The sequence below is a fragment of the Phocoena sinus genome, chromosome 5 (assembly GCF_008692025.1).
Source record: "Phocoena sinus isolate mPhoSin1 chromosome 5, mPhoSin1.pri, whole genome shotgun sequence".
Taxonomy (NCBI): Eukaryota; Metazoa; Chordata; class Mammalia; order Artiodactyla; family Phocoenidae; genus Phocoena; species Phocoena sinus.
Window position 1 is genome coordinate 2,087,040 of NC_045767.1, and position 24,074 is coordinate 2,111,113.

Here is a 24,074-nt window from a genome sequence, read left to right on the forward strand (position 1 = left end):
GGGGGCCACACCTGGGCTCCCGTCTTGAGGGTCCTCTGGCTCCGCGAGGGGCGACCCACTTCCCCCTTCCTCCTCTGCAAAGCTGTCCCGTGAGCCCTCCCTCCGCCGGGCCGCTGGGTGAGCAAGCACCCCCGCCGGGTCTCCGGCTCCGAGTCCACGGCCGGCCCTCCCTGCCACCCGCCGGGCGTCGGCCGGGGTTTCCTCGACTAGGGGCTTCTTCCCGAGGGAGCATGACGCTCACGACCGCCCCGCCCCTCCTCGCCGCGCCCCTAGTCCGCGCCCTGGAGGAGCGCTGGGGTCTCCGTGGTCGCGGCGGTCCTAGAAGGCGAGACGGCGGGCGCGGGAGACTGGCTGGCGCCGCGCCCGGCCAATGGCGGAGGCCGCCGCCTCTGGTTGTCAATCTCGCCAGCCTGGCCCCGCCCCACGACGGAGCGTCGCGGGACGCAGGGCCGCGGGGGCTGCCGGGACGGACCCAAGATGGCCGAGCGCTTCGGTTCCGCTCCTGCCCGTGCCCCCGAGCCTCATTCATTGCCGCGCTGGTGAGCGGAACCGCGAGCAGGTCCGAGGGTTCCGGGGGCTGTTCCCGCGGGGCGGGAGGCCGCCATGGCGACCCTGGAAAAGCTGATGAAGGCCTTCGAGTCTCTCAAGTCCTTCCAGCAGCAGCAGCAGCAGCAGCAACAGCAGCAGCCGCCGCCGCCGCCGCCTCAGCCCCCTCAGCCGCCGCCGCAGGCGCAGCCGCCGCCTCAGCCGCAGTCGCCGCCGCCCCCGCCGCCGCCGCCGCCGCCGCCGCCGCCCGGACCGGCCGTGGCCGAGGAGCCGCTGCACCGACCGTGAGTGCGGGCCCGCTGCAGCTCCCCGGCCCGCGGCGACAGGGCCGCCCCGTGGTCCCCACCCAGTTCCCCGGCCCCGCGTGGGTCTCCGGCTCTCTGCAGGCGCAGGGAGCCTCGCCGGCCTCTCCCGGAGGCGCCGGGGCGGCCCCGGCCCCAGTCCTCTGCTCTCCCGGCTGCGAAGTTAGGGGAGGAACCGGGGCTGTGTTGTGAGCAGAGCTCGGCAGAGCCGAGGCCGCGTCCCGTCCCTCTTCTCCTGGTCTGAGAGGAGGAGGGCTGGGGGCGCAGGATGCTCCGGGAATTGGAGCCGGAGTGATGCGGGGACAGTGGTGACATCATGCCTTGGGACGGCGGGCTGGAGGGCGGGGGAGCGCGCGCGGCCCAATGGAGAGCCTCCTGCGAGGGCCCCTTTAAGCAGCCTGTGGCTCGGGGCTGCAGCCTCAGGGCGTTTCGTGTCGTTCGGGATTCGCAGCAGAACGTTGAGCGTCTGGGAGAGACCGGCTTGTCTCAGCTCATGTTGGCCTGCGGGCACTTGAATGAGCTGTGGTTGCCAAGTGAGCGGTGAACTGCCTAGACGGTTGTTGTTCACGCGTGAGAAGCAATAAAACTGGCTTAAATATTAGGAAGAGTTGACTGCCCTTTATTGCCTGTCCTCAGTTGGAAACAAATGACGTGTTGCCGAGGGAGAGGTTAATCGCTGGGGGCGAGTGATGTCCCTGTCACGCGTGTCGCAGTCCAGCTTTGCCGGAGCAGTGGTGTCTGCGGACCCCACGCACGCTTCCTGTTGCTGACATCTGCTACTGTTTGGAAGCAGGGGGGTCTCCGTTGCTTGTGCCAGGGAAAGTTTTTGCAACAGAAGAAGAGAGACCATTAACGACACCGTCTAAGAGAACCGAGTACTTTTCCCTGAAGTCTTGTGTGCTGAGTGTTCAGCAGAGGTCAGGGTGTGTGCTCTGCTGCAGTTCGGGCCTTTCTTTCATCTCGGGTCATTTTATTTCTGATCTGGGTGTGTACAGGATGGCATTTAACGAGGACAGTTTTCACGAAGCAGCCCCTCTAAGAAGCGTACCTTCTTCAAGCTGATTCGTTTTTAGTAATGTTTTCTTCGTTATGCGTCTGATAGGATCCTTGCTGTGTCCTGAGGTTGGTTTCATTAGAAACTGAGAATTTGGGGAGTAATTTTGGCTTATCTGTTAAAATAAAATCTGGAAACAAATTAAGTTTTCTGCTAAAAGGTGAAAAACCTGTTTGGATACTTACAGGGGAAGAAAGTTGGTTTTTGTTTGTTTGTTTTTTAACAATTTGACTTTTCTCTGCAGCAGGTGATTTATAACCATAACTACCCATTCCAGACTTTTATGGTCGTGCTTTTCCTGGAGTTAGATGTCGTGGAAGTCCATGCCCTGGGTGATCTCGTATAAAGGCGGGAAGCACCAAGCAGGGCTCTGGGTGGGAAGGAAGGCCTTACTTCCATCCCTGTCTGCTTGTTCCAACACTTGGTCAGTCTGAAAATATGCTTTCTGTTTCTTATGCTGATTTGACAGAACCTGAATTAGCTTATCTTCTTCAAAATATGGGTGTAAAGAGGTTTTCTTCTTAAGCCAGCTTGACAAAGTAGATACATTTTGTTTCATTATTTTATTGTAAGGAAATGTATGATTGACTTATTTTTAAAATTTAGTCTATCATTTTTGCATAAATAATACATTAACATGGTACAAATTCCAAAATTGCAAAAAGGTAATTAAAATGTCTCTCTCCCGTTCCTTTCTCCTGATTACCTAACTCCATTCCCAGAGGCAAGCTTCCTCCTTGTGTATCCTACCAGATATAATCTATGTATTGTATATATGAAGATAGATTTTAAATTTTTTAAAAACAAAAGTACTTCAGAATAGTAACTTTGAAAGGTTCTTAGCATGCTCTGAAATCAACTGCATTGGGCTTAATTATAGTTATTTTAAATAAAATGCATAAATGTTACATTTTCATGTACTTTGCTGTTGAGAAAGCAAGTATTCATTAATTTTGAGTAACGAACTCACTGCTTACAGATTTGGATCTTGGCGTTTCTGTTCAGATGCTTCAGCTGAAAAATCCATGCCCCAAAGTAAGATTGGCCGAAAGCAATTAGAAAGTAACTGTTCTATTTTTATGGCCCTTGCTCTCTGTGGAACTATGGTGTCACCAGCCACGCTTGGGCTTCAGCTGAAGGATCTGAGTGCCTACTCCCAGCTCAGCGTATGGGATACAGGGGTTCCGGGCGGTACTGGCTACAGTCTCAGCAAGGCTGACGTGCAGGGGAGTGCCAGAGCTTGGCAGGGTCCTGACTGCAATTATGAGGCAGTTGACATTGGCCTTTAGCACTTTCTCACTCTCCTTCAGATTCCCTCCTAGTTTTTCTCTGATTTTAATTATTTGCTGAATGTCTAATGTGTGCCAGCCAGTATCCTAATAGGTGCAGGGCTACAGCCATGAACAGATAAAGCTCTGCCCTCATGAAGCTTACATTTTAGTGAGGGACATAGACCAGAAACGGGATACATAAGAAAAATACACAGTATGTTGGACGGTGGTAAACAAAGGAGGAACAGCAGCAAAGGAGGGAACGGGGTCTAGAAAATGTCAGGGTTAATAAGGTATTGACGTTTTTAGATAGGGTGTCCAGGGAAGGGCCACTGAGATGGTGTCTTTTGAGTAAAGACCAGAAGAGAGTCAGGGATTGCCATAAAGGTATGTGGAGGGGCGTTCCAGACAGAGGGAGCCGGTCCAAACCCCGCTGATTGAGGAATAGTGAGGCGGCAGTGTGGCCCGTTGAATTAGCGAGAGGGAGACTCTTAGTAGCAGCTGAGGTCAGAGAGGTAGAGAGAGTGCTGTACCAGATAGATCAGTAGGCCCTCCCTTCAGGGTGGAATAAAGACAGTGGCATTTATTCTACGTGAGGTGGGAAGTTTTGGAGGGTTTGGTCCGAGGAGTGGCAGGATTTGAGTTCCATTTTTCAGTGAATACTGGCTGAGAGCTGAGTGAAGGCAGCATGGTGAGGAGCAGGAGACCAGCTGGGAAGCGAGCCACGTGCCCATGTGAGATGCTGGTGAATTCTGTCAGGTTGTTGGCGGCGGCAAGGTGGGAACTGACTGAATTTTGAAGGTAGAACCAACAGGACTTGTTCATCTCTGTCTGCTAAGCATGATATAATTTAGCCATAGTTGGTGTTATCAGCTATATTCAACTGCAGGTAACAGAAAACTCTGCTGCCATAACTTAAATAGGAAGGAATTTATTATAAGACAGCAGTGTCTGCTTGAGGAAGCTCACCAGTGATTAGGGACCCAGCTTCTTTCTTATACTTAACTTGCAAACCCTCATCCTCATTCTTTCCCATTTTTTAAGTTGGGTTGTCTTTTTATTGTTGAATTGTAACAGTTTTCATAATATTCTGGATACTAGACCCTTATCAGATACATGATTTGTAAAATGATACTCCCTTTCTTGGGTTGTCTCTTCAGTTTTTTTTTTTTTGGCCGTGCCCTGCGGCTTGTGGGGCGGCTTGTGGGATCTTAGTTCCCCGACCAGGGATCGAACCCGGGCCCATGGCAGTGGAAGTGCGGAGTCCTAACCGCTGGACCGCCAGGGAAGTCCGTATACAGTCTTGATTATCATTAGTTTTTTTTTTAATTTTAAAAAAAGATTAATTAATTTATTTTTGGCTGCATTGGGGTCTTCGTTGCGGTGCGAGGGCTTCACATTGCAGTGGCTTCTCTTGTTGTGGAGCACGGGCTCTAGGTGCACGGGTTTCAGTAGTTGTGGCACACAGGCCCAGTAGTTGTGGCTCGCGGGCTCTAGAGCACAGGCTCTGCGGTTGTGGCTCGCGGGCTCTAGAGCGCAGGTTCAGTAGTTGTGGCGCACAGGCTTAGTTTTTCCGCAGCAGGTGGGATCTTCCCAGACCAGGGCTCGAACCCGTGTCCCCTGCATTGGCAGGCGGATTCTTAACCACTGCGCCACCAGGAAGTCCCTACCATTAGTTTTGTATCACAGTTTCGAGTCATGAAATGTGAGTCCTCCAACTTTATTCCTTTTCAGGATAGTTTTGGCTGTTCTGGGCCCCTTGCATTTCCATTTGAATTGTAAGATCTGATTGTCAGTTTCTACGAGGAAGCCAGCTGGAATTCTCTGATGGGTATTGCATTGAATCTGTAGATCAGTTTGGGGAGTGTTGGCATCTTAACAATATTAGGTCTTCTGATTCTTGAACACTGGCAAACATTTTATGTAAATAGTACATCTCTGTAGCAACCATTAAACTCTGCCATTGTAGAAAGGAAGCATCCGGAAGCACTATGTAAGTGAATGTGAGCCTCTGTTCCAATAACATTTTATTAAGGACTTTGAAATTTGTATAGTTTTCACGTCATGAAATATTATTCTTTGATTTTTTTGGGGGGGGGTGGTCAACCGTTTAAAAATGTAAAAACACTTCTTAGACTGGCCGTAACAGGTAGGCTGTAGTTTGTCCACCCCTAGATTAGATATGATAGGACCACTTTGGGGAAGCATTTCTTTTTTTGGTTGCTTTTTGTTAACTAGCTTAAAAAAAATTACACATATACGTTGTAACAACATCTTCAAATAGCACAGAAGGTGGAAAGCAAAGTCTTCCTCCCTGGCTGTCCTAGTCTCATTCCCTAAAAATAACAATTGTTAAGTTTCTTTTGTTTTCTCTGATTTTTTTTTTTTTTTTTTTTTTTGGCGGTTCGCGGGCCTCTCACTGTTGTGGCCTCTCCCGTTGCGGAGCACAGGCTCTGGATGCGCAGGCTCAGTGGCCATGGCTCACGGGCCGAGCCGCTCCGCGGCATGTGGGATCTTCCCAGACCGGGGTACGAACCCATGTCCCCTGCATCGGCAGGCGGACTCTCAACCACTGCGCCACCAGGGAAGCCCGTTTTCTCTGATTTTTTAATGCATATACAAGTCCTTTTTTTTTTTTTTATGAATGAGCTCACACTATATTATTTCACTTAGTATATCAAAGACATTGTTTCATAGCAGTACCTATCATTCTTATTAACTGCTATATAATACTGTAGAATTTCTTTTTAAAAGAGGACTTATGGAGATGTAAAGGCAAAGGTCTTACAGGGTCCTGGCTTTCCTATTCTCTCCTCCTTCAGAGGCCCCACCCCCATTACCTCTGGTCCCTGCAAGTGAGCCAATCACTCAGTAAACTACCTTGGAATGGAAGTCTTATTCAGACAGCAAGAAGGAAAGATTAACACAGTGTAAGATACTGTTTAATGTTGTGTTAACTTGAATCAGTTTGGGTGCTAGAATATGTGTTAGAGACGAGATATGCCATTAGATCCTTGCTGCTCAGAGTGTGGTCTCAGGGCCAGCAATTTGGTATCACTTGGGAGCGTATAAGAAGTACAGAATCTCTGCCCTACCTTAGACCTACTGAATCAAGAGTCTGCATTTTAACCAGGTTTGTGAGCAATTTATGTGCACATTAAACCTTGAGAAGCTCCACTGTAGATGATCAGGACCTACTTTTCTGTTGATATCATATAATATAATATAATATGAAATAATATATAAAATTCCATCAGCATTTGGGAGGGAAGACTTATGTTGCTTACATCTGTCCAGGTGTAGCTGAGGCAGTATCATTTCTCTGTCCTAGGGCCATGGAGCATTTGTGTAGCTGTAAATTACGGTGTAACACTGACAAGTAAGCTGTCGTGGCATTAAGAGCTCCCAGCTACTGGGAATGGGCACTTAAGTGGGGACTGGACTAGATGACCTGGAAGGATTCCTTTCAACTGGGTGCCTGTTGTGTGCCAGGGCCTGTTCTAGGCCCTTGGGTTACAGCAGTGAACAAGGCCAGTGGTGTTAAAGACTATGGAGAAAGACAAAACAGAATAAGGGGGAGAGGAGCTTTGTGGTGGTGTTTAGGGTGCGAAGTGCACTGAGAAGGTGATGCTGGAGCAGGGGGAGGGGGGCGGGTATCTGGAGGAGGTGAGGTTGAAGTAGAGGGAACAGATGAGTGGGAGTGCTTTCCATGTTGCAGGAGTAGTAAGGAGGCCAGAAAGAGGAGATGAGGCCTGTACCCCAATATAAGGACTTTGGATTTTCCTCTGACCAGATGCTTACTTGTGTAGTCAAACAAGTAATATAGCTTACGATGCTAAGCCAACACCAGATGCTGGCTTGGAAGAAACTGGGTCACTTAGTCGTCGCTGGTGGGACTATAAAATGGACAGCAACTCTGGAAAGCAAGCAGTGTCTTGTAGAACTGAACATACAGTTACTACATGACCCGGCAGTTGCACTCTTGGGTGTTTATCCCGGAGAAGTGAAAACTTCTGTTCACATAAAAACCTGTACACAGATGTTTGTAGCAACTTTATTCATAATAGCCAAAAACTAGAATCAGCTTAGATGTCCTTCAACAGGTGAATGGTTAAACTACTCAGCAATAAAAAGGAACAAACTCTTGATAATACATGCAACAACGAAGATGAATCTTGAGGAAATTATGCTAACCGCCAGTCCCCAAAGGTTACATACGGGCTGATTCTACTTATGTAACACTTTTGAAATGACATAGTTCTAGGAGTGAAGAATAGATGAGTGGCTGCCCGGTGAGAGGTGGGTGGAGGTACAGAGTGGAGGGCCAAGGGAGGTGGGTGTGGTTCTCAAAGGGCAGCTCAAGGGATCCTCGTGGCGATGGAAGTGTTCCACATCTTGACCGTGGTGGTGGGTACACATCTGATGACGTTGTGTAGAACTAAATGCGCACATCCGCACAGATGAGTAAAAGTAAAACTGGAAAAATCTAAAGATCAGTGGATTGTATCACTGTTCTGGCTGAGACTGTTTTTGCGGAATGTTAGCATTGGGGGAAACTGAGTGACGTACGCACTGGATTTCTTCTATTGATATTTCTTGCAGTTACATGTGACTCTACAATTACCTCATTAAAAACTTTTTTTTAAGAAAGCTTTTTAAAAATTTATTTATTTATTTTTGGCTGTGCCAGATCTTAGTTGCAGCCTGTGAGATCTTTAGTTGCGGCATGCAGGCTTCATAGTTGTGGCACGCATTCGGGATCTGGTTCCCTGACCAGTGATCGAACCTGGGCCCCCTGCATTGGGAGTGTGGAGTCTTACCCACTGGACCACCAGGGAAGTCCCCCTCATTAAAAACTTTAATTAACAAAGAAGGCCACCCTGGTGGACAGGGAGCAGGAATGAAAGAGGCTATTAAAGTAATCAAAGCTGATTGAAGTGATCACATCAGTCGGGAGGCTGTTGAAGTAATCAAAGCTGGAGGTGCCGGCAGCTTGTGCCAGGCTGGGAGCAACAGTGCTGGTGGCGAGGAGTGGTCACATTCCTTTCTCTGGGGAGGAAGAGCTGCTGGGATTTGCAGACAGATTTTTTTAAAAATTGAGATTATGATTTACATATCATAAAATTCACCATTTTAAAATGTACAACTTTGTGGTTTGTAATATATTCACAAGGTTCTGCAATCATCACTACTGTCTAATTTCTGGAACATTTCATCACCCCAAAAAGAAAGCCCCTCTCCATTAGCAGTCAGTCCCCATTTTCCCTCCCCCAGCCCCTGGCAACCATTAATCTGTTTCTGTCTCTGTGGATTGGCCTGTTCTGGACATTTCTTGTGAACGGAATCATACACATGGGGCCTTTTGTGTCAGACCTTTTTCACTTAGCATAGATTTCATTTTGAATTGCACCTTCTTCTATTAGTAACTGTTACAGTACTCAGTTAAATTACTAGTAAGAAAGGCTTTCACAGCCCTCTTCTGTGATATAGACTGTGTGGTGGGGAAATCGTAGGCCTTGCTTCCCCTAATCAAACAGTACTTTTTCTTTGCGGCCGTGTCGAGAGGCTTGTGGGATCTTAGTTCCCTGACCAGGGATTGAACCTGTGCCCTTGGCAGTGAAAGTGTTGAGTCCTAACCATTGGACCACCAGGGAATTCCCTTAAGCAGTACTTTTATTTTAAAATTATGTATGAAACATAATTCCAAAATGACTTTGGTGTTCCATTCCTTCTTTAAAAAAAAAAAGATCCAAAAGTGTCCTAATCTTCTAGGAACACTCTCATTAGTATAGTACTTGGTGAAAGTTAAAGAGCAGCTGATGAGGAATCAGAAGACCTGGATCTCTGCCCGGCCATTTACTGCCCTGCTCCTGCAGGCGGGGCAGCCTCTAGACCTCACTCAGTTTTACTCATCGTGTGGGGTGTGTAGGCACCGACTCGAAAATGTGTATGTGACAGTACCTGTGACCACAAATAGCAAGACAAGTGCAAGATAGGTGATCGTTTTCAGTTCCTGGAGTGGTCAAGGTCCTCCCTTGCACACCCTCAACCTGGAATCAAATTTTTCATACATAGTTCTAAAAATAAGAATTTTGATGAGAGGGCTTGAATTCCCATTTTCAGAGTTCTTTGATCATCGTTTTAACGTGATTGTAGTATGCCTGTAGAGTCCTTGATTTTTATATTCCTCCTCCTTACAGATGCGTGTTTGTGTACAGATCACAGTTAGAGGGGGCTGACTGTGGTTTGTTTTCACTTTGAAGGTGGAGTTAAAATAAGCACGTTTACAAAAGCAGCTGAAGGATCAGGACTGTTCTTACCTTGTTTATCCAGCTCTCACCCTGCTCATCCAGTTCCTGCCTAGAGCAAGGCGGTTCCGTTTTCACCTTAATTTCCATACTTACTCTTCTCGTAGGACAAGTCAGTTTGACACCTTAGTTCATCAGCCTAATTAAATTCCATGGGGGAATGAAATAGTTGTAGTTTTCTTAACCTTCCAAGTTGGTTTATTGGACAAAATAAGACGGGAAGGAGGTATTTGAAGCAGGGGCCATGGCACGTACGAGAACTGAGTTTGAAGGTGCGTGACCAAAACGACTGAGCTGTTTCCAGTGGCCAGAGTTCCCTCGCAGGCTTCCTGACGGAGGAAAGTAGCCCGAGGCCAGACTATACTGGGCCTGCTTAAGCGGGGTTGGTGTTTGCACTGGGTGGGGGTGTTTGTTACTTTTGGGCTACATTGCTGCCCTGACATCTTTCAGTGGGTAGTGTTGGAAGGGTTGTTTTTTTCGTTTTCTGATATTTTTGGTTAATGCCTCTTTGTTGGGGTGTCTGAGGGTAAAGTCTGATCCTCACGCTTTAAAATGTGGGTATTCTTCAGTGTGACAAAAGAGAAGATTTTACAGGATAAGTATTTTGGTAGCAGTCAGGTGGTTTGTTTTTATGCTCCTCACCGAAAATAGGTACTTAGTAATTATTGTTTAAATTTTAATAGCAAGACTAGGAACCACTGAAGACTTGACTGTCTCTCTGAAGAATCTTATGATTTTAGGGCTATCTGTTGAGTGTGGAAAGATGAAAATTTAAATATACTACGGTAGATTTTTTTTTTCCCCCTCAAAAGTGTTTGGATTGTTGGAAAATGATTGTGGATGAGTTAGGAAGAGAAACTTAAAACATGTGCTTTCTTTGTAGCTGACCATGATAGAACGTGTGCTGCCCTCTTTCTGGCAGTTAAAGTCGTGAAAGTCAGGGCCATCAGACGTGTCGTGATTGATGTCTTGGTCACAGCCAGAGGGGCTGAGGGCTGCAGCTCGGACTCCACAAAGTGCTTGAGGGTTGCCCTACAGTTTCTCTCTTTTTTAAGCTTTGCTGTTTCTACTTTTCTTTCCATCTCTTGGTTATGCAAACTCAAGTTTAAAGCAATTATCATTTATCTTCTGAATCCTGTTTGTAAGACTGACTTAAGAACTTTTGAGTCCGTTTTAACGTGTATGTAACCTACCCTCCTACAGCAAAAGCTTACTTATCCATTCCTTTGTTGTCTGTCTGAAACACCTTCTCCAGTGTGGGTGCTGTGCTGAGTGCCAGTGAGAGAGACACGATATGGCCCTTGCTCTTAGTGAGTCTGTCATCCCTGGGGAGGAAATTGCAGGAACAGTTACTACCAAAGAGTGTGATGGAGGTGCTGGCTGACGGCCGGGCCTAGGGCAGGGTCCTGGGTGAATAAGGCAGGCTTTCCCCACAAGGAGCTCGGAGGAGGAGCTAGACCCAGACAGACAACAGAAGAATGTATTTTTATTTTGGTGGGTGAGACTGATATTTTCTCTTTGACTTTCTGCTAGTTTCATAAACTTTTGCTCAAATTCTGGCTTGGGGGAACAGCACAGTAGGCCTTAAGGAAATCAGGCGGCAGGTGCAGAGAGCTGTATTGCTTATTGTTACCTGTATTCTTGTGGTTTATTCCACACGTGAGGAGGGAGACAAGGTTCTTTTTGAAGCTCACATTTGTATTTATCACTTTTCTATTCTGACCATCGTTAAGTAGTGAAGTCCACTCAGTTTAGTGTTTCTCGACCTTTTTCTGATTACCGTCCCCCTAGGGATCGTTTTAGACCTCACGGTAAGAGGCTCCCCAGGGAGGGGCCACTACCTGTATAGCTAGGAGACTGGGTGTATGAATTCAGTTCACTTAAGGCCTTGGACAGATTCTCACTTTGGAAAAGAGTAGTGGATAAGTGAGTTAGTCTGCTTCCTAACGTGCTTGGAGCGGTCAGTGCTCTTTAATTTTCTTGATGGCTGTCTTAAACTCGGCAACCTCTGAGCTGCTGTAATAGAGACTTTAATGTGGTGGCTCAAAGAAGAGAGCGTTTAAATTCTCATAGCGCTTTCTTCTTTAAATTGAGGTATTTTATTTACACACACACACACATACATATATATGGTAAAATGTACCCTTTTTAATGTACAGATCAGTGAATTTTGACAGTTGCATAAAACTGTGTAACTACTGCCACAATCAAGATTTAGAACAGTGCCATCACCTCCTAAAGATTCCCCCTGCCTCGTACCTCTTTGCTGTCAACTCCCCCCTCCTCCGCCAGGCCCCTGGAAATCACTGATCACCTTATGTTCCCCTGGTTTTGTGTCTTCCAGAACGTGGCATAAATGGAATTATCCTTATGTATCTTGAAGCTGATACATTGAGATTCATCCTTGTGTGAATCAGTGCTTTGCTGCTTTTTACTGCCAAGCAGTGTTCCGTCATTTGGCTGTGTCATTTATCCATCCACTGGGACATTTGGGTTGTTTCCATCACAGTGTTTTTTTTTTTTTTTTTTTTATTATTATTTTTTGCGGTACACAGGCCTCTCACTGCTGTGACATCTCCCGTTGCGGAGCACAGGCTCCGGACGCACAGGCTCAGCGGCCATGGCTCACGGGCCCAGCCGCTCCGTGGCATGTGGGATCTTCCCGGACCGGGGCACGAACCCGTGTCCCCTGCATTGGCAGGCGGACTCTCAACCACTGCGCCACCAGGGAAGCCCCATCACAGTGTTTTTGAAGTGAGTGACTCATGAGGGTGGGTGGTGAGGGGCCTCTGCCTCCTGTGGTCACTTGGGACTCAGGCTCCTTCCATCCTGTTGCTCTGCAGCCTTCTTGTTGTCTTTATCTGTATAATCAAAAACTGGGTGTTAGGAATGTTTGTTCCAGTCGGAGGGAACTAAAAGGGGGATGCCCAGGGCGAGCCAGCAAGGCAGAAGCTCCACCTACTACTTCTGTTCCCATTTCATCTGTGAGAACTAAGTCACCTGTCTATCCCCAACTGCAGGGAAGCTGGGCTGTGGAGCTTCTCACCAGGAGGCGTGTGTCTGAGAAGGGAAGCATGGCGTTTTGGTGGGTGACTAGCACTCTGCGACATAGCTTATCAGTAAGGGTCTCTTTTAGGAAAGAGACCAGTGGGAGACACACGTCACCAGTCCATGTGGTGATGGACTCTTACTGACCAGTCATCGGGAAGCCCCTCTCCGCATGCCTTGGGCTTGTCTTCTCGTTCAGGCTCTGTCTGTCCTTCATTTTGGACCCTGACTTTCCCCTTTGGGGGCTCTTCCTTGTCCATTTTCTTCCCTGGCCACATCTGTAGTGCCTTTTGGAGGGTGTGTCTTTTGTGGATTTGCATAATTGTAAGAGCCTGTTCCTTCAGCTGTACTTGTTGGAAACTGAGGTTGCATTAGGGATTAAACAGAGGTGTTTGTTGGTTAGTTTTAAAATTTCTTTGGTACTAGAATTCCCTCCAAAACTTAGTAGTCTTCTGGTTTAGGTGTTTCTAGTTAGTACCATGTACTGGTGACCTGCTAACACTCAGATTCTTTTTGGATGTAGTTATCAAGCCTGATTTATTTTTTGGCTTCCTCTTTGGATTGACCTTCTCTACCTTATTTCTGTGGTGCCTACCTCAGAGACATCTCAAGTCATAGGTTTGGGTGGGAAGCAAGCACCTTTTATCTGATCTTCTTGACCAGGCTGTTTATCTCCTTTCTTTGGGCTGAGAAGTCTTAGTAGGAGGTTTTGAGAAAGTATCTGGGCAGGGGGCTTGTTTCTAGCCGTTTGGGGATATAGAAGCAGTTAGCCCTTGTCTGAACGTTATTTTACACCTAAGAGTGTGAGGTCTGTGTGGTATGCTGACTGTAGTCAGTAAATAAGACTTTGAGAAGTGGCAGCAGCTTGGTATGTAGAGTATTATATTGACATCCTTGTGTTTCATTGAATTGCATACTCCGTCCATCCATGTGATCTTGGGTGAGCGCTGTTTGCTCTGCAGTTTCTCCTTCTCTCTAAAGTAGAGCAAGCAGGCGCGTTAGTAGCACCCCTTGACTTTTCTATGGAGCCCTGTCCTGTAGGGAACCCTGGGTTAGGCTCATCCCCTCTTCCCTGACCTCAGAGCCACCCTGCCCCCAGCAGGAATGGGTGGTTTACTTCTAGGAGCCAAGAAGCACTATTGAATGAATGAATGCCTTGTAGAAATAGATGGAGCGGATAACACAACACATGCAAACTTCCTTTACTCTTTTCTTTTCGTTTTAGAAAGAAAGAACTCTCAGCCACCAAGAAAGACCGTGTGAATCATTGTCTGACGATATGTGAAAACATAGTGGCACAGTCTCTCAGGTAACTGCACTTTGAACTTCCTAGTGAAAATTAAAAATTTCTATATTTTCATTCTTAATGGGCTAGAATATTCTTTGTCTCCCCAATTGTTTTAAAACCTTTACAGGACCCCCTTCCCCATACTTCTGGCTACATATGTGGGGGATGTCCAGACACTGTAATGAGTAATGTTTCCATAATCTTACATAGTATCATTGTAACCATTATGATAATTGAACATGTTTACATTTTACTTATTGCAGTATTTGGAACAACAAGAGCCTGTTCAATTATAGTGGTCTTTTTTTGTTTTAATTGGAGTATAATTGCTTTATAATGTTGTGTTAGTTCCTGCTGTACAATGAAGTGAATCAGCTATATGTATGCATATATCCCCTCCCTCTCGGACCTCCCTCCCCACCCCCATCCCACCCATTTCGGTCATCACAGAGCACTGAGCTGAGCTCCCTGTGCTTTATAGCATGTTCCCATTAGCTATCTATTTTTTTTAAAAATAAATTTATTTATTTATTTATTTTGGCTGCATTGGGTCTTCGTTGCTGCTCATGGGCTTTCTCTAGCTGTGGCGAGCGGGGGCTACTCTTCGTTGCGATGCACGGGCTTCTCATTGAGGTGGCTTCTCTTGTTGCAGAGCACGGGCTCTAGGGTGCGTGGGCTTCAGTAGTTGTGGCTCACGGGCTCTAGAGCGCAGGCTCAGTAGTTGTGGCGCACGGGCTCTAGAGCGCAGGCTCAGTAGTTGTGGCGCACGGGCTTAGTTGCTCCGTGGCATGTGGGATCTCTGGACCAGCGATCGAACCTGTGTCCCCTGCATTGGCAGGTGGATTCTTAACCACTGCCCCACCAGGGAAGCCCCACCACTAGCTATGTGTTTTACACATGGTACCCCTATGTTCATTGCAGCACTATCTACGATAGCCAGGACATGGAGACAGCCTAAATGTCCATCGACAGATGAATGGATAAAGAAGATGTGGTGTATATATATATGATGGAATATTACTCAGCCATAAAAAGGAAGGAAATTGGGTCATTTGTAGAGATGTGGATGGACCTAGAGTCTGTCATACAGAGTGAAGTAAGTCAGAAAGAGAAAAACAAATATCGTATATTAATGCATATATGTGGAATCTAGAAAAATGGCACAGATGAACCTACTTGCAGAGCAGGAATAGAGATGCAGATGTAGACGACGGACGTGTGGACACGGGTGAGGGGTGGGATGAATTGGGAGATTAGGTTTGACATAAATGCACTCTTGTGGTCTTTTGTTTGCTTTCCTTCAGCACTTTGCCTTCGTCCGACACTGTGGGAGTGCACGTGCTCCCCCCGTGGCTGCTGCCTGCTCATTAAGGCTCTGGGACCAGTGGGATCACGGACGTTGACTGGAGGTCCGCTTCCCTGGCTCGATTGTGTCTCTGTGCTGAACTAGCAGCACCTTCTGTGTAGCTTCGTTGCTAATTCTCCTCATTCTCTTTACTTTGGACTGTCGGTTTTTCTGACCATTGTTCATAGTAGCTGTGGATGGTAAATATTTTAAGCCTGTTTCTAATGGCTGAGTAGGAAACAGATTTACTTATGATTTCAGAATTCTGTTACCCACATGGGCATGTGTGAAGTACTTCTCTCTTGGCTTTTCTTTCCTTTGGAATAAATCATTCATGTTATTCTCCTGTTGGAAAGAGCTCTTTATAATCTGTTAGAAAAAGCTCTGAGAATAATAATCTTGATTTTAGTACTGACAGAAACTTGGTGATTCATTTAATTTTAGTGGCACCTTGCTTTTGTATTTCCTACTTTCAAAGCAGTTTCACAATAGCGTATTTCATTTTAGTTGAACTCATTCAGTTTGTGAAGGACAGTGGATGATTTCTGTTTCTATCTAATTTGTAGAAATATTGTGGGAAGAAATGAAGTGACAAATGAGAATATGTGCTGAAAATAAAAATATAAAAATTCTGAGTTAGCATGCTATTGTTAGCATAGCTTAGAAAACAATACTAAGATAAAAGGAGGGGGAAAAAAGCTTGAATTCTATTTCCACTCTTTATAAGCCAGGTGGTTTTAGATGAGTGTAACTTCTTGGAGCCACTGTTGCCTCATCTATGAAATGTAAACCCAATTTATAAGCGTTCTTGTGGGGTGAAGCGACACCCGTGAAACACTGTTGAGAGCTACATAGATGTGTTCTTTAGCTACTGAGAGCCAGAAATAGATCCCGTCGTGATGCACATTGTCCTACAAACTGTCATTAGTTTTGTATGAAATGACGGCAAATGCCCGACAGGCCCCTGGTGCCTGCTGCTGCTGTAGCACTGCTGTGCTCACCTGACCCCCAGCATCCGGGTCTCAGGGAGTAACACCTCACTTTGAAAGCTTATGAACCCAGGAAATAGATCTCTTCCAGTCTTAGTGCTTCATGCATTGTACTTAGTTTGTTTCTTGACAGTTCCCAATGGAATTGATGGGATGTTGGCTTAGATTCACACATTGGTAGTAAAGTATGTTGAGATATGTTAAGACTGATTTGTGGTTCAATTTGCCGTCTTAAGTCACAGTAGTGGCTGGTAATAGTTTCTACGTTCGTATGTCTGTTACGTGTTTATGGAGTAATGCTCGCAGTCATTATACTGCCTGTTCTACACACCAGCATATGAATAGGATACTTTTTGGACCCAGAGAGGTTGTTGCTGGTCCCGTCAGATCAAAGAACAAGTTTGTTTTAAGATACTCTCCATACTTTTTAGGAATTTTGGAGTGTAGAGCTGAAGTGGATGTTTTATACGCGTGTAATGATTTATGAAATCTTCTTGGTGGCTGGTATTTCCTGTTATCTCTCCTGAGTGTGATTAACCTCTGGTACGTTCTTACAGCTTCTGTGATACACTGACCTCCTCTCCAGTGGGGTTTTTCCGTGGCAGCTTCTGAAGTCTTCATTGTGTATTGTGACTCTTAGTCTACCTAAGCTCTCAAGTTGGTGGTCTGTCCTACTGGTTCCTAAATACACATGAACATCAAAATCATCCGGAAGATTTGTAAAAAATATAGTAACGAAGATACCTCACTGCCCTCTTTCCCCAGCACACTTACATTTTCTGTTCAGGTGGAGTGTGGGGATTTGTTTTTTACACGTATCCTCTTGGGAATACTTAGGAACCCTCATCTAAGCAAGTGTACCTTGATAAAGTGGTTGGGTAAAAATAAGTATACAGGAATCTATAGATTTCCCCAATATTAGCATAAATCAGTTAGAAAATGTAATGGTTCAAGATCCAATTCATAGTAGCACCAACATATTAAATTTCAAGGAATTGACAAGAGACGTGCAGAAACTACATAAGGACGGCTGTTGACTTTCCTGAAAGGTACAGATTACTACTTGCCTTTCTACATGGGAAGATTTCTTTATCATACAGTTAAATTTTCTCTAAATTAATCCATAAATTTAAAATGATCTTGATCAAAATTCTAGTAGAGATGTTTTTGAACTTGTTCATCTGCAAGAATAAATACATCACTGTTGCAAAGAAAATCTGAAACCATCAGTAATATGGTGATACCTGGTGTACATGAAATTAAAATAGCTGTTAGACATTAAAGAAGGTATAGAACAGAAAGTGGGAAAGTGTATGTGTGTATCTGTGTGTATGAATTTTTGATAAATATAGCATCTTGTTTTAGTATGGAAATGATGAACCACTTGACTATTTAAGGGGGGTATTATGTTTCTTCTTCATATTGCAAACAAACATAAATGCCAGATTAATTACCTAAACACAAAAAAGTGAAATCATTACTATAAAAAGAACATTGAATCCCAGGCTGTGGAATGCTAGCAATATAAAGGGAAAAAATGTTTTATCTGGAATATAGTTCAGTATGTCAAAATCCACTTTAAACTGGAAATTACATAAATGCAACTTGGGGAAAGTATTGACAGCATATATATCAAAGGTTTAATAGCTTCTATAAAGAGCAATTATAAATCATGAAGAAAAAGACGATCATCCTAATAGGAAAATAGGCAAAGGCTATGAATAGGCCTTTTGGAAAAGAAGACATGAGGTGGGGCCTGTGAGCATATGGCTGACACTTACTTTGTGCTTCCTGTGGAGGCGATGCTCACACTCCCTGGTGGTCAGTGGGATGAGACTAAAACACGACTAAGAACAGTTTCACCTGTCAGAGTGCCAAACACTAAAAAATATTCAGGGGTTTTTCAGAGGTGATACAGCTTTTTTAAAAGGCAGTTTGGCAAACACTACCTGTTTGACTTAACTGTTTCACCTCAGGAGTTCATCCTGAGGAAAGTGTACGATGATGTGCAGTGCTATTCATCCCATTAGAAAATTAAAAATAATCGTAATGACTGACCCACAGAATTGAAGAATTAAGATACATTTATAGAAAGGAATATTAGCTAACTTTATAAAAGGTGATTTATAGATATTTATATTTGTGACCAGAAAAGATATTAGTAATATGTTAAAAACTAAATTTAAAAAATCATGAAAGATTTTTGCTTCTGGCTGAGTGACAAGGACAGGATCTACCTTCCTGCCTAAAGCAATTGATAGTGGATAAAATATATGTAACAATGGTTTTCAAGGCACCGGGCATCAGGCAGTTCTGGAAAAATGGAAAACTACTGCGATGAGCATTATGACTTCCCCAGGTTACTGCCTGGAGGGAGTTTCCCAGCCAGGATGTGAGGAGGGGAAACCCAGGCAGAGCCCAGTAGCTGCTGAGATGGGGAGACAGAGCTGATGGCCTCAGGAGGCAGGGTGGCTGGGGCCCATTGGGGAGAATACCAGAGAGGGGGAGCTGCGCGGAGCCATCAGCAAGACCTGCAGGGGTCCCTCAGTGCCCTGGGGCTGGGGGTGGAACCACCTGAGGGGATTGGAGGGAACAGGTGCTAAACTCAGACAGGTACAGGAAGAGCTCCTGGTCCCCCCAGCCAGAGTGGAAAACCCCATCCTTCCTGGGGCGTTGGGTGGGCTACTCAGAAGGGTTTGCCTTCGCAACAGGGCTCACTTAGCCCTACGCTAAGATGTCATTCCAGTCCTGCCTAGTAAAGCTTAAAAGCAAAACCCAAGGTGATCATACTCTTTCAAAGTAACTTAATTGCATTCCAGAGCAAAGTTCAAGAATATTTATCGGAATTCAAAAGTATATAACACCCAACAAGGTAAAAGTTACAAGGTTTGGCATCTGGTCAGAAATTATGAGGAATGCAAAGAAGCAGGAAAGCATGATTGACAGTGGAAAAAATCAATTGAAGCTGACCCAGAAATTGCACAGGTGGTAAAATTTGTACACAGAAACGTTAAAACAGTAACTGCAACTGTTCTTCTAGTTCAAGAAGCTGGAGACAAGATTGAATATGTTAAGTAGAGATAAGACATGAAAAAGACCTAAAGTGAACCAAGGTAAGAGTGACAGTGGATTTCTCACTGGAAAAAAAAAGTGCCAGAAGTCCGTGCAACATCATCTGTGAAGTACTGAAACGGAAAAAAACCCTAGAATTCTATACCCTGTAGAAACTTCTTTCTCAAAGACAAAGGTGAAAGACTTGCAAAAGCTGGAATCATCTATGTCCAGCAGGCAACTACTATAAGAAATACTAAAGAAAGTGTTTCAGGTAGAAGGAAGATGGTACCAGATAGAAGTCTGGATCTACATAAAGGATTGGAGAGCAATGGAAATGGTAACTATAGTGGGTAAATATAAGACTTTCCCTCTTACTTTTAATCTTTCAAAAATATACTTGATTGATTACAGCAAAAATAATAACGATGTATTTTGGGGTTTACACGCAGGAGTGAAATATATGACAGCCATAGCACAAAGGTTTGCAAGAGCAGAAATGGAAATGCAGTTGACCTTTGAACTACATGGTTTTGAACTGCATGGGTCCACTTATATGCAGATTGTTTTCAAAAAATGCTGCAGCACTACACAACGCGCGGTTGGTTGAATCTGTGGTTTCCAACCTGCAGATAATTTATACTTGGGTTTTTGACTTTGTGGAGGGTCGGCGCCTCTAGCCCCTTCAAACTATCGATATAGGTTGTATCAATATTAAAAGGATAGTAGGGGCTTCCCTGGTGGCGCAGTGGTTGAGAGTCCGCCTGCCGATGCAGGGGACACGGGTTCGTGCCCCGGTCTGGGAGGATCCCACATGCCGCGGAGCGGCTGGGCCCGTGAGCCATGGCCGCTGAGCCTGCGCGTCCGGAGCCTGTCCTCCGCAACGGGAGAGGCCACAACAGTGAGAGGCCCGCGTAACGCATAAAAAAAAAAAAAAAAAAAAAAAAAAAAAAAAAAAAGGATAGTAAAGGAATATTATGAACTTCAGTAACTTAGATGAAATGGACAGTTTCTTGAAAGATGAACTTCTAAAGCTTTCTCAAAGAGAGATAGATAACCTAATTAGCCCTATATCTATCTTATTAAATTAAAATCTAAAAATCAATATTTGATTAGTTATTGGAGACCTTTTAAGCATGGTTAGAAATGGTATATAAACCTACTTTTTTCTTTTTTAAAAATTGAGATATAATTGGCATATGACACTGAGTTTGAGGTGCACGTGTTGGTTTGATACATTTGTATAATGCACTATGACGGCCGTAGTGTTAGCTAACACCTTTATCATGTCACATCATTATCATTCCTTTTTTTGTGTTGAGAACAGTTAAGATCTAGTCTCTTAGTAACTTTGAAGTTTAAAATACAGTATTGTTGACTATAATCACTAAGCTGTGCATTAGATCTCCAGGTTTTATTTAAGTAAACCTACTTTTTCAACTGTGAATTTTATGGAGTCTCTATACAAATAAAATACTTCTGATGAAAATTTTGTGTTTGAATTGGGATGTGCTGTAAAAAAGATTGTTATATATCCCAGTAATTTTTTCGTATTGATTACGTGTTAAAATAATGTTTTGGATATATTGGGTTAAATGAAATATATTATTAAGATTAATTTTACCTGTTTCTCTTTATTTTTGTGTCTATTAGGAAGTACAAAATTGCACTTGTAGCTCACATTGTATTTCCGTAGCACCACTTTGAGCAGCGCCTGGATGCTGTGGCAGCATCCCAGGGACCTTTCCTCTTTATTCACAGGAATATTCCACAGAGATGAGGTCTGAAATATTGCTGAGGGGCACATTTTTTTTCTTGCTCGTACTTGTTTGTTGATCACTGCTAATGTGGTTCTTTGCTTTCTCTTAGGCTCCTGGCTCTTCTGACTCTTGGTAGGAATTGTGAGGTAGAGAGAGAGTGGGGAGGAGGCCCTTTATTTCAGAGGAATCTAGACTGAGATGTTTCAAGAATAGCAGCTTTGTCCAGGGGCTGTATTACTGCTGGCCCATCCCTCACTGTGCTGTGAAGTCAGTTTCATGCACATGGCCATGGGTCTCTCTCTCTTGGCTGTGTTTAGCCAATTGGATCACAACTGCCTGACAGGCTCTCTCAGTTGAAACTTTTAAAAATCATTTACAAGCATCGCCTAGATTCCAGTTCTTGAGACTGATGGAGCCACAAAAACACAGCCTGACCATGATTATGTTGAGTTTGGAACATATTGAAAGCAGATAGAAAAGGAGTAAAGGAGTTATATTGGTATATTGATGTTCTAGGTTCTGAGAATATTGTAAGAGTAGAAGTAACTTGTTGGCAGAGGGCAGATGGCTATCTGAGATTTAAGTATCTGAAGCCGTGTCTTTTTTTCTTTTTTTTAATTGAGTTAAAGTACATACAAAGACAGTGTCTTTTTAGGATTTTTTGACTAAAACTCAAACAAAATAAGATTGTCTTGCAAGTACACTTCTATTTATAAGTAATTCTTAAATTTTAGAATAGTTTTAGATTTACAGAACAATTACAAAGATAATATAGAGTGTTCCCATAAACTCCACATGCAGTTACCCAAATTATTAGCATCTTACATTACTGTGGTGCAATTTTCACAATTAATGACTCAATACTGGTATACTGTTAGCCTTAATTTTTATGTAATGTCCATTTTCTGTTCCAGAATCCCACATAGGATACCAGAAACTTCACTATGTTTCGTCGTCATGTCTTCTGAGGTTCCTTTTGGCCGTGACAGTCTCTCTTCTTTTTTTACTTAGAAATTCTCCAGAATTTCAGAAACTTCTGGGCATTGCTATGGAACTTTTTCTGCTGTGCAGTGATGACGCAGAGTCAGATGTCAGGATGGTGGCTGACGAGTGCCTCAACAAAGTCATAAAAGTAAGAGCCCTGTGGACGGTGTTCTACGAGCTGTGACCGTTGTAGCTAAGGGAGGAAACCACGACTTAGGGTCCTTTTGTTTTGAGTAGCAAAGTCCCTTAGGACGTCTGCACTGTTTCCATTTATGGTGTGTGGTTTGGAGGCTCTCCACGCTGGTTTGGAGCGTGCCGGCTGCACCTGCCCCATCAGAGGGAGTGGGTTTACCCTCGTGCCTGCGCAGGGCATAGGTCAGGGGTGGGCGCTGATGGGGGCCACCGGGTGCTCTTGGGGAAAGCATCATTTTGTTGAGAAACCGTGAGGCCTTGAAAGGCAGGGGGACGGGGAGTGGGATCCGCTTTTGGTGTCTTCGTCTCCTAAGACCTGGGTCAGGCAGTACTGTTTGCAGGTAAAGACGTGCCTTCTCTGGTAGCTGTGCTGGAGTTAGTGTGATGTGACTGGAGAGACAGGAGTTCCCAGAAAAGGTTGATGAAGCCAGAAAGCCAGAGCTACCTGGGTGGTAGGTGAGGTAAGGAGTGGGCGGGGGACACCTGTCCTCTTCGCTTACTGCTTCCCGGTGCAGAGTTAGTACCCAAGACCACTGTAGCTTTGATCCACTTTTCCCTTTTTTTGTTTTCTGCTGCCATTGAAGATAAAGTCTTTCTTCCATAATTCTTACGGTGTTGGAAAACAATCCTTGTTTTTCTCATTCTGCCATTCTCCTAGTTTGTATCCTCAACCACCCTGGGCACCTTCTTCCAGGTCACCTTTGAGTGTGTGAATGAGCCTTTTGAATTTTGTGTCTAAGCTTATATATTGTTCCCACCATAGGCTAACCGGTGCTGAGGAAGGTTCACTGGCATAGTTCTTGATGCTTTCTCCAAAAACGATTTCTTGATAATGGTTAAGGAGAAAATGTATCTTGTTCCCTTCTCTTCAGGGAAGCCCTGCTTATTGGATCTTCCCAGTTTTTCCTGATTTTTCCCTTACTGTTTGGAGTTCCACCCATGGAATTTAGATAAGGCCACATCTTTTCATTTTCCTTGAAGGCTCTCTTCCTAGTAATACTTACTTGGCCAGATGAGCCAAGAACTCCAGCCTAACATAGGCTAGTTGAATATTTCCCTCCTTATTAGGATCTTGAAAACCAAAACTGTTCTTTGGAGTCTCCCCAAGGGCTTTCTCTGGAGAGTGGTCACACTTTACATTGGCCAAGAAATTGTCCTTCATTTTTCTGTCATGGGTCCAGCTTCCTCGGGAAGACAGTCACCCTTTACTCCTGCCTTAAGGAGGTGGGGCACAGGGAGGTTCTGGAGTGAAGGAGGCCTGCGCTTGAATCTGGCCCCTGCTGCCCACTCGCTGAGCAGCTTCGGGAGCTGTACTTCATTCTGCGAGCCTGTCTCCTTAACCATAGAGGGAATCGGACACGGTTTTGTGGTGTGCGTGAGTGTGAGGATCAAGTGCAGTGACGTGTGTGAGGGGTTAGCGTTATCCTGCCCCTTGCTGGGCCTCGGAGTGGTAAGGGGTGCACTTACAGTGAGATTCCTGCTTCCTTAGCCAGAGAGGCTGAGGGGCACGCCAGAGCCCCACTGCTCCCCGCTTTCTGGCGTGTGGATCTGTGGGCCATGCTGTCTGTGCTCGGGTGCCAGCTTCCCTGCAGACACAAGGTTCTGGCTTCTCCATTGGGAGTTGCCTGGTCTTCTCCCTCCACCTGCATTTCACGTCTCCACGCGCCCCCCCCCCCCCATCCCCCCGCCCCCGCAGTGTTGCAGTGGCCACGGCCATTTGACCTTGTTCTCTGCCCGGCAGTGTGTGGGTACCACTCAGGTGTGATGGGTCCACAGCACGTTTGGAGGTGGACTTTTTCACTTACACTTGCTTTTCTCTAGGCCTCAACATCCTTGCTGCTGTTTTTAATTCCCACTGGCAGGACCAGGCTAGGCTTTTTCTGATATTTCAGTTCTTGAACTCTGATCCTTAGAATCAGGAAACCTAAAGAAGTCA

At 45.1% G+C, this 24,074-nt stretch overlaps 1 protein-coding gene across 6 annotated transcripts in view; it reads left to right on the plus strand.

Annotated features, from left to right (window-relative positions):
- Window positions 1-467: 467 nt before the first annotated feature.
- HTT (huntingtin) overlaps window positions 468-24,074 on the plus strand; it is a 137,784-nt gene continuing 114,177 nt past the window's right edge. For all 6 annotated transcript variants that reach the window (XR_004349927.1, XM_032632142.1, XM_032632144.1 and 3 more), the window contains exons 1-3: window positions 468-830; window positions 13,755-13,838; window positions 21,974-22,094. Coding sequence is in view for 5 of the 6 variants with exons in the window: in XM_032632142.1 (XP_032488033.1) it covers window positions 604-830; window positions 13,755-13,838; window positions 21,974-22,094 (432 nt within the window). In the remaining variant the exon portion in view is untranslated. The remainder of the gene's footprint in view (window positions 831-13,754; window positions 13,839-21,973; window positions 22,095-24,074) is intronic.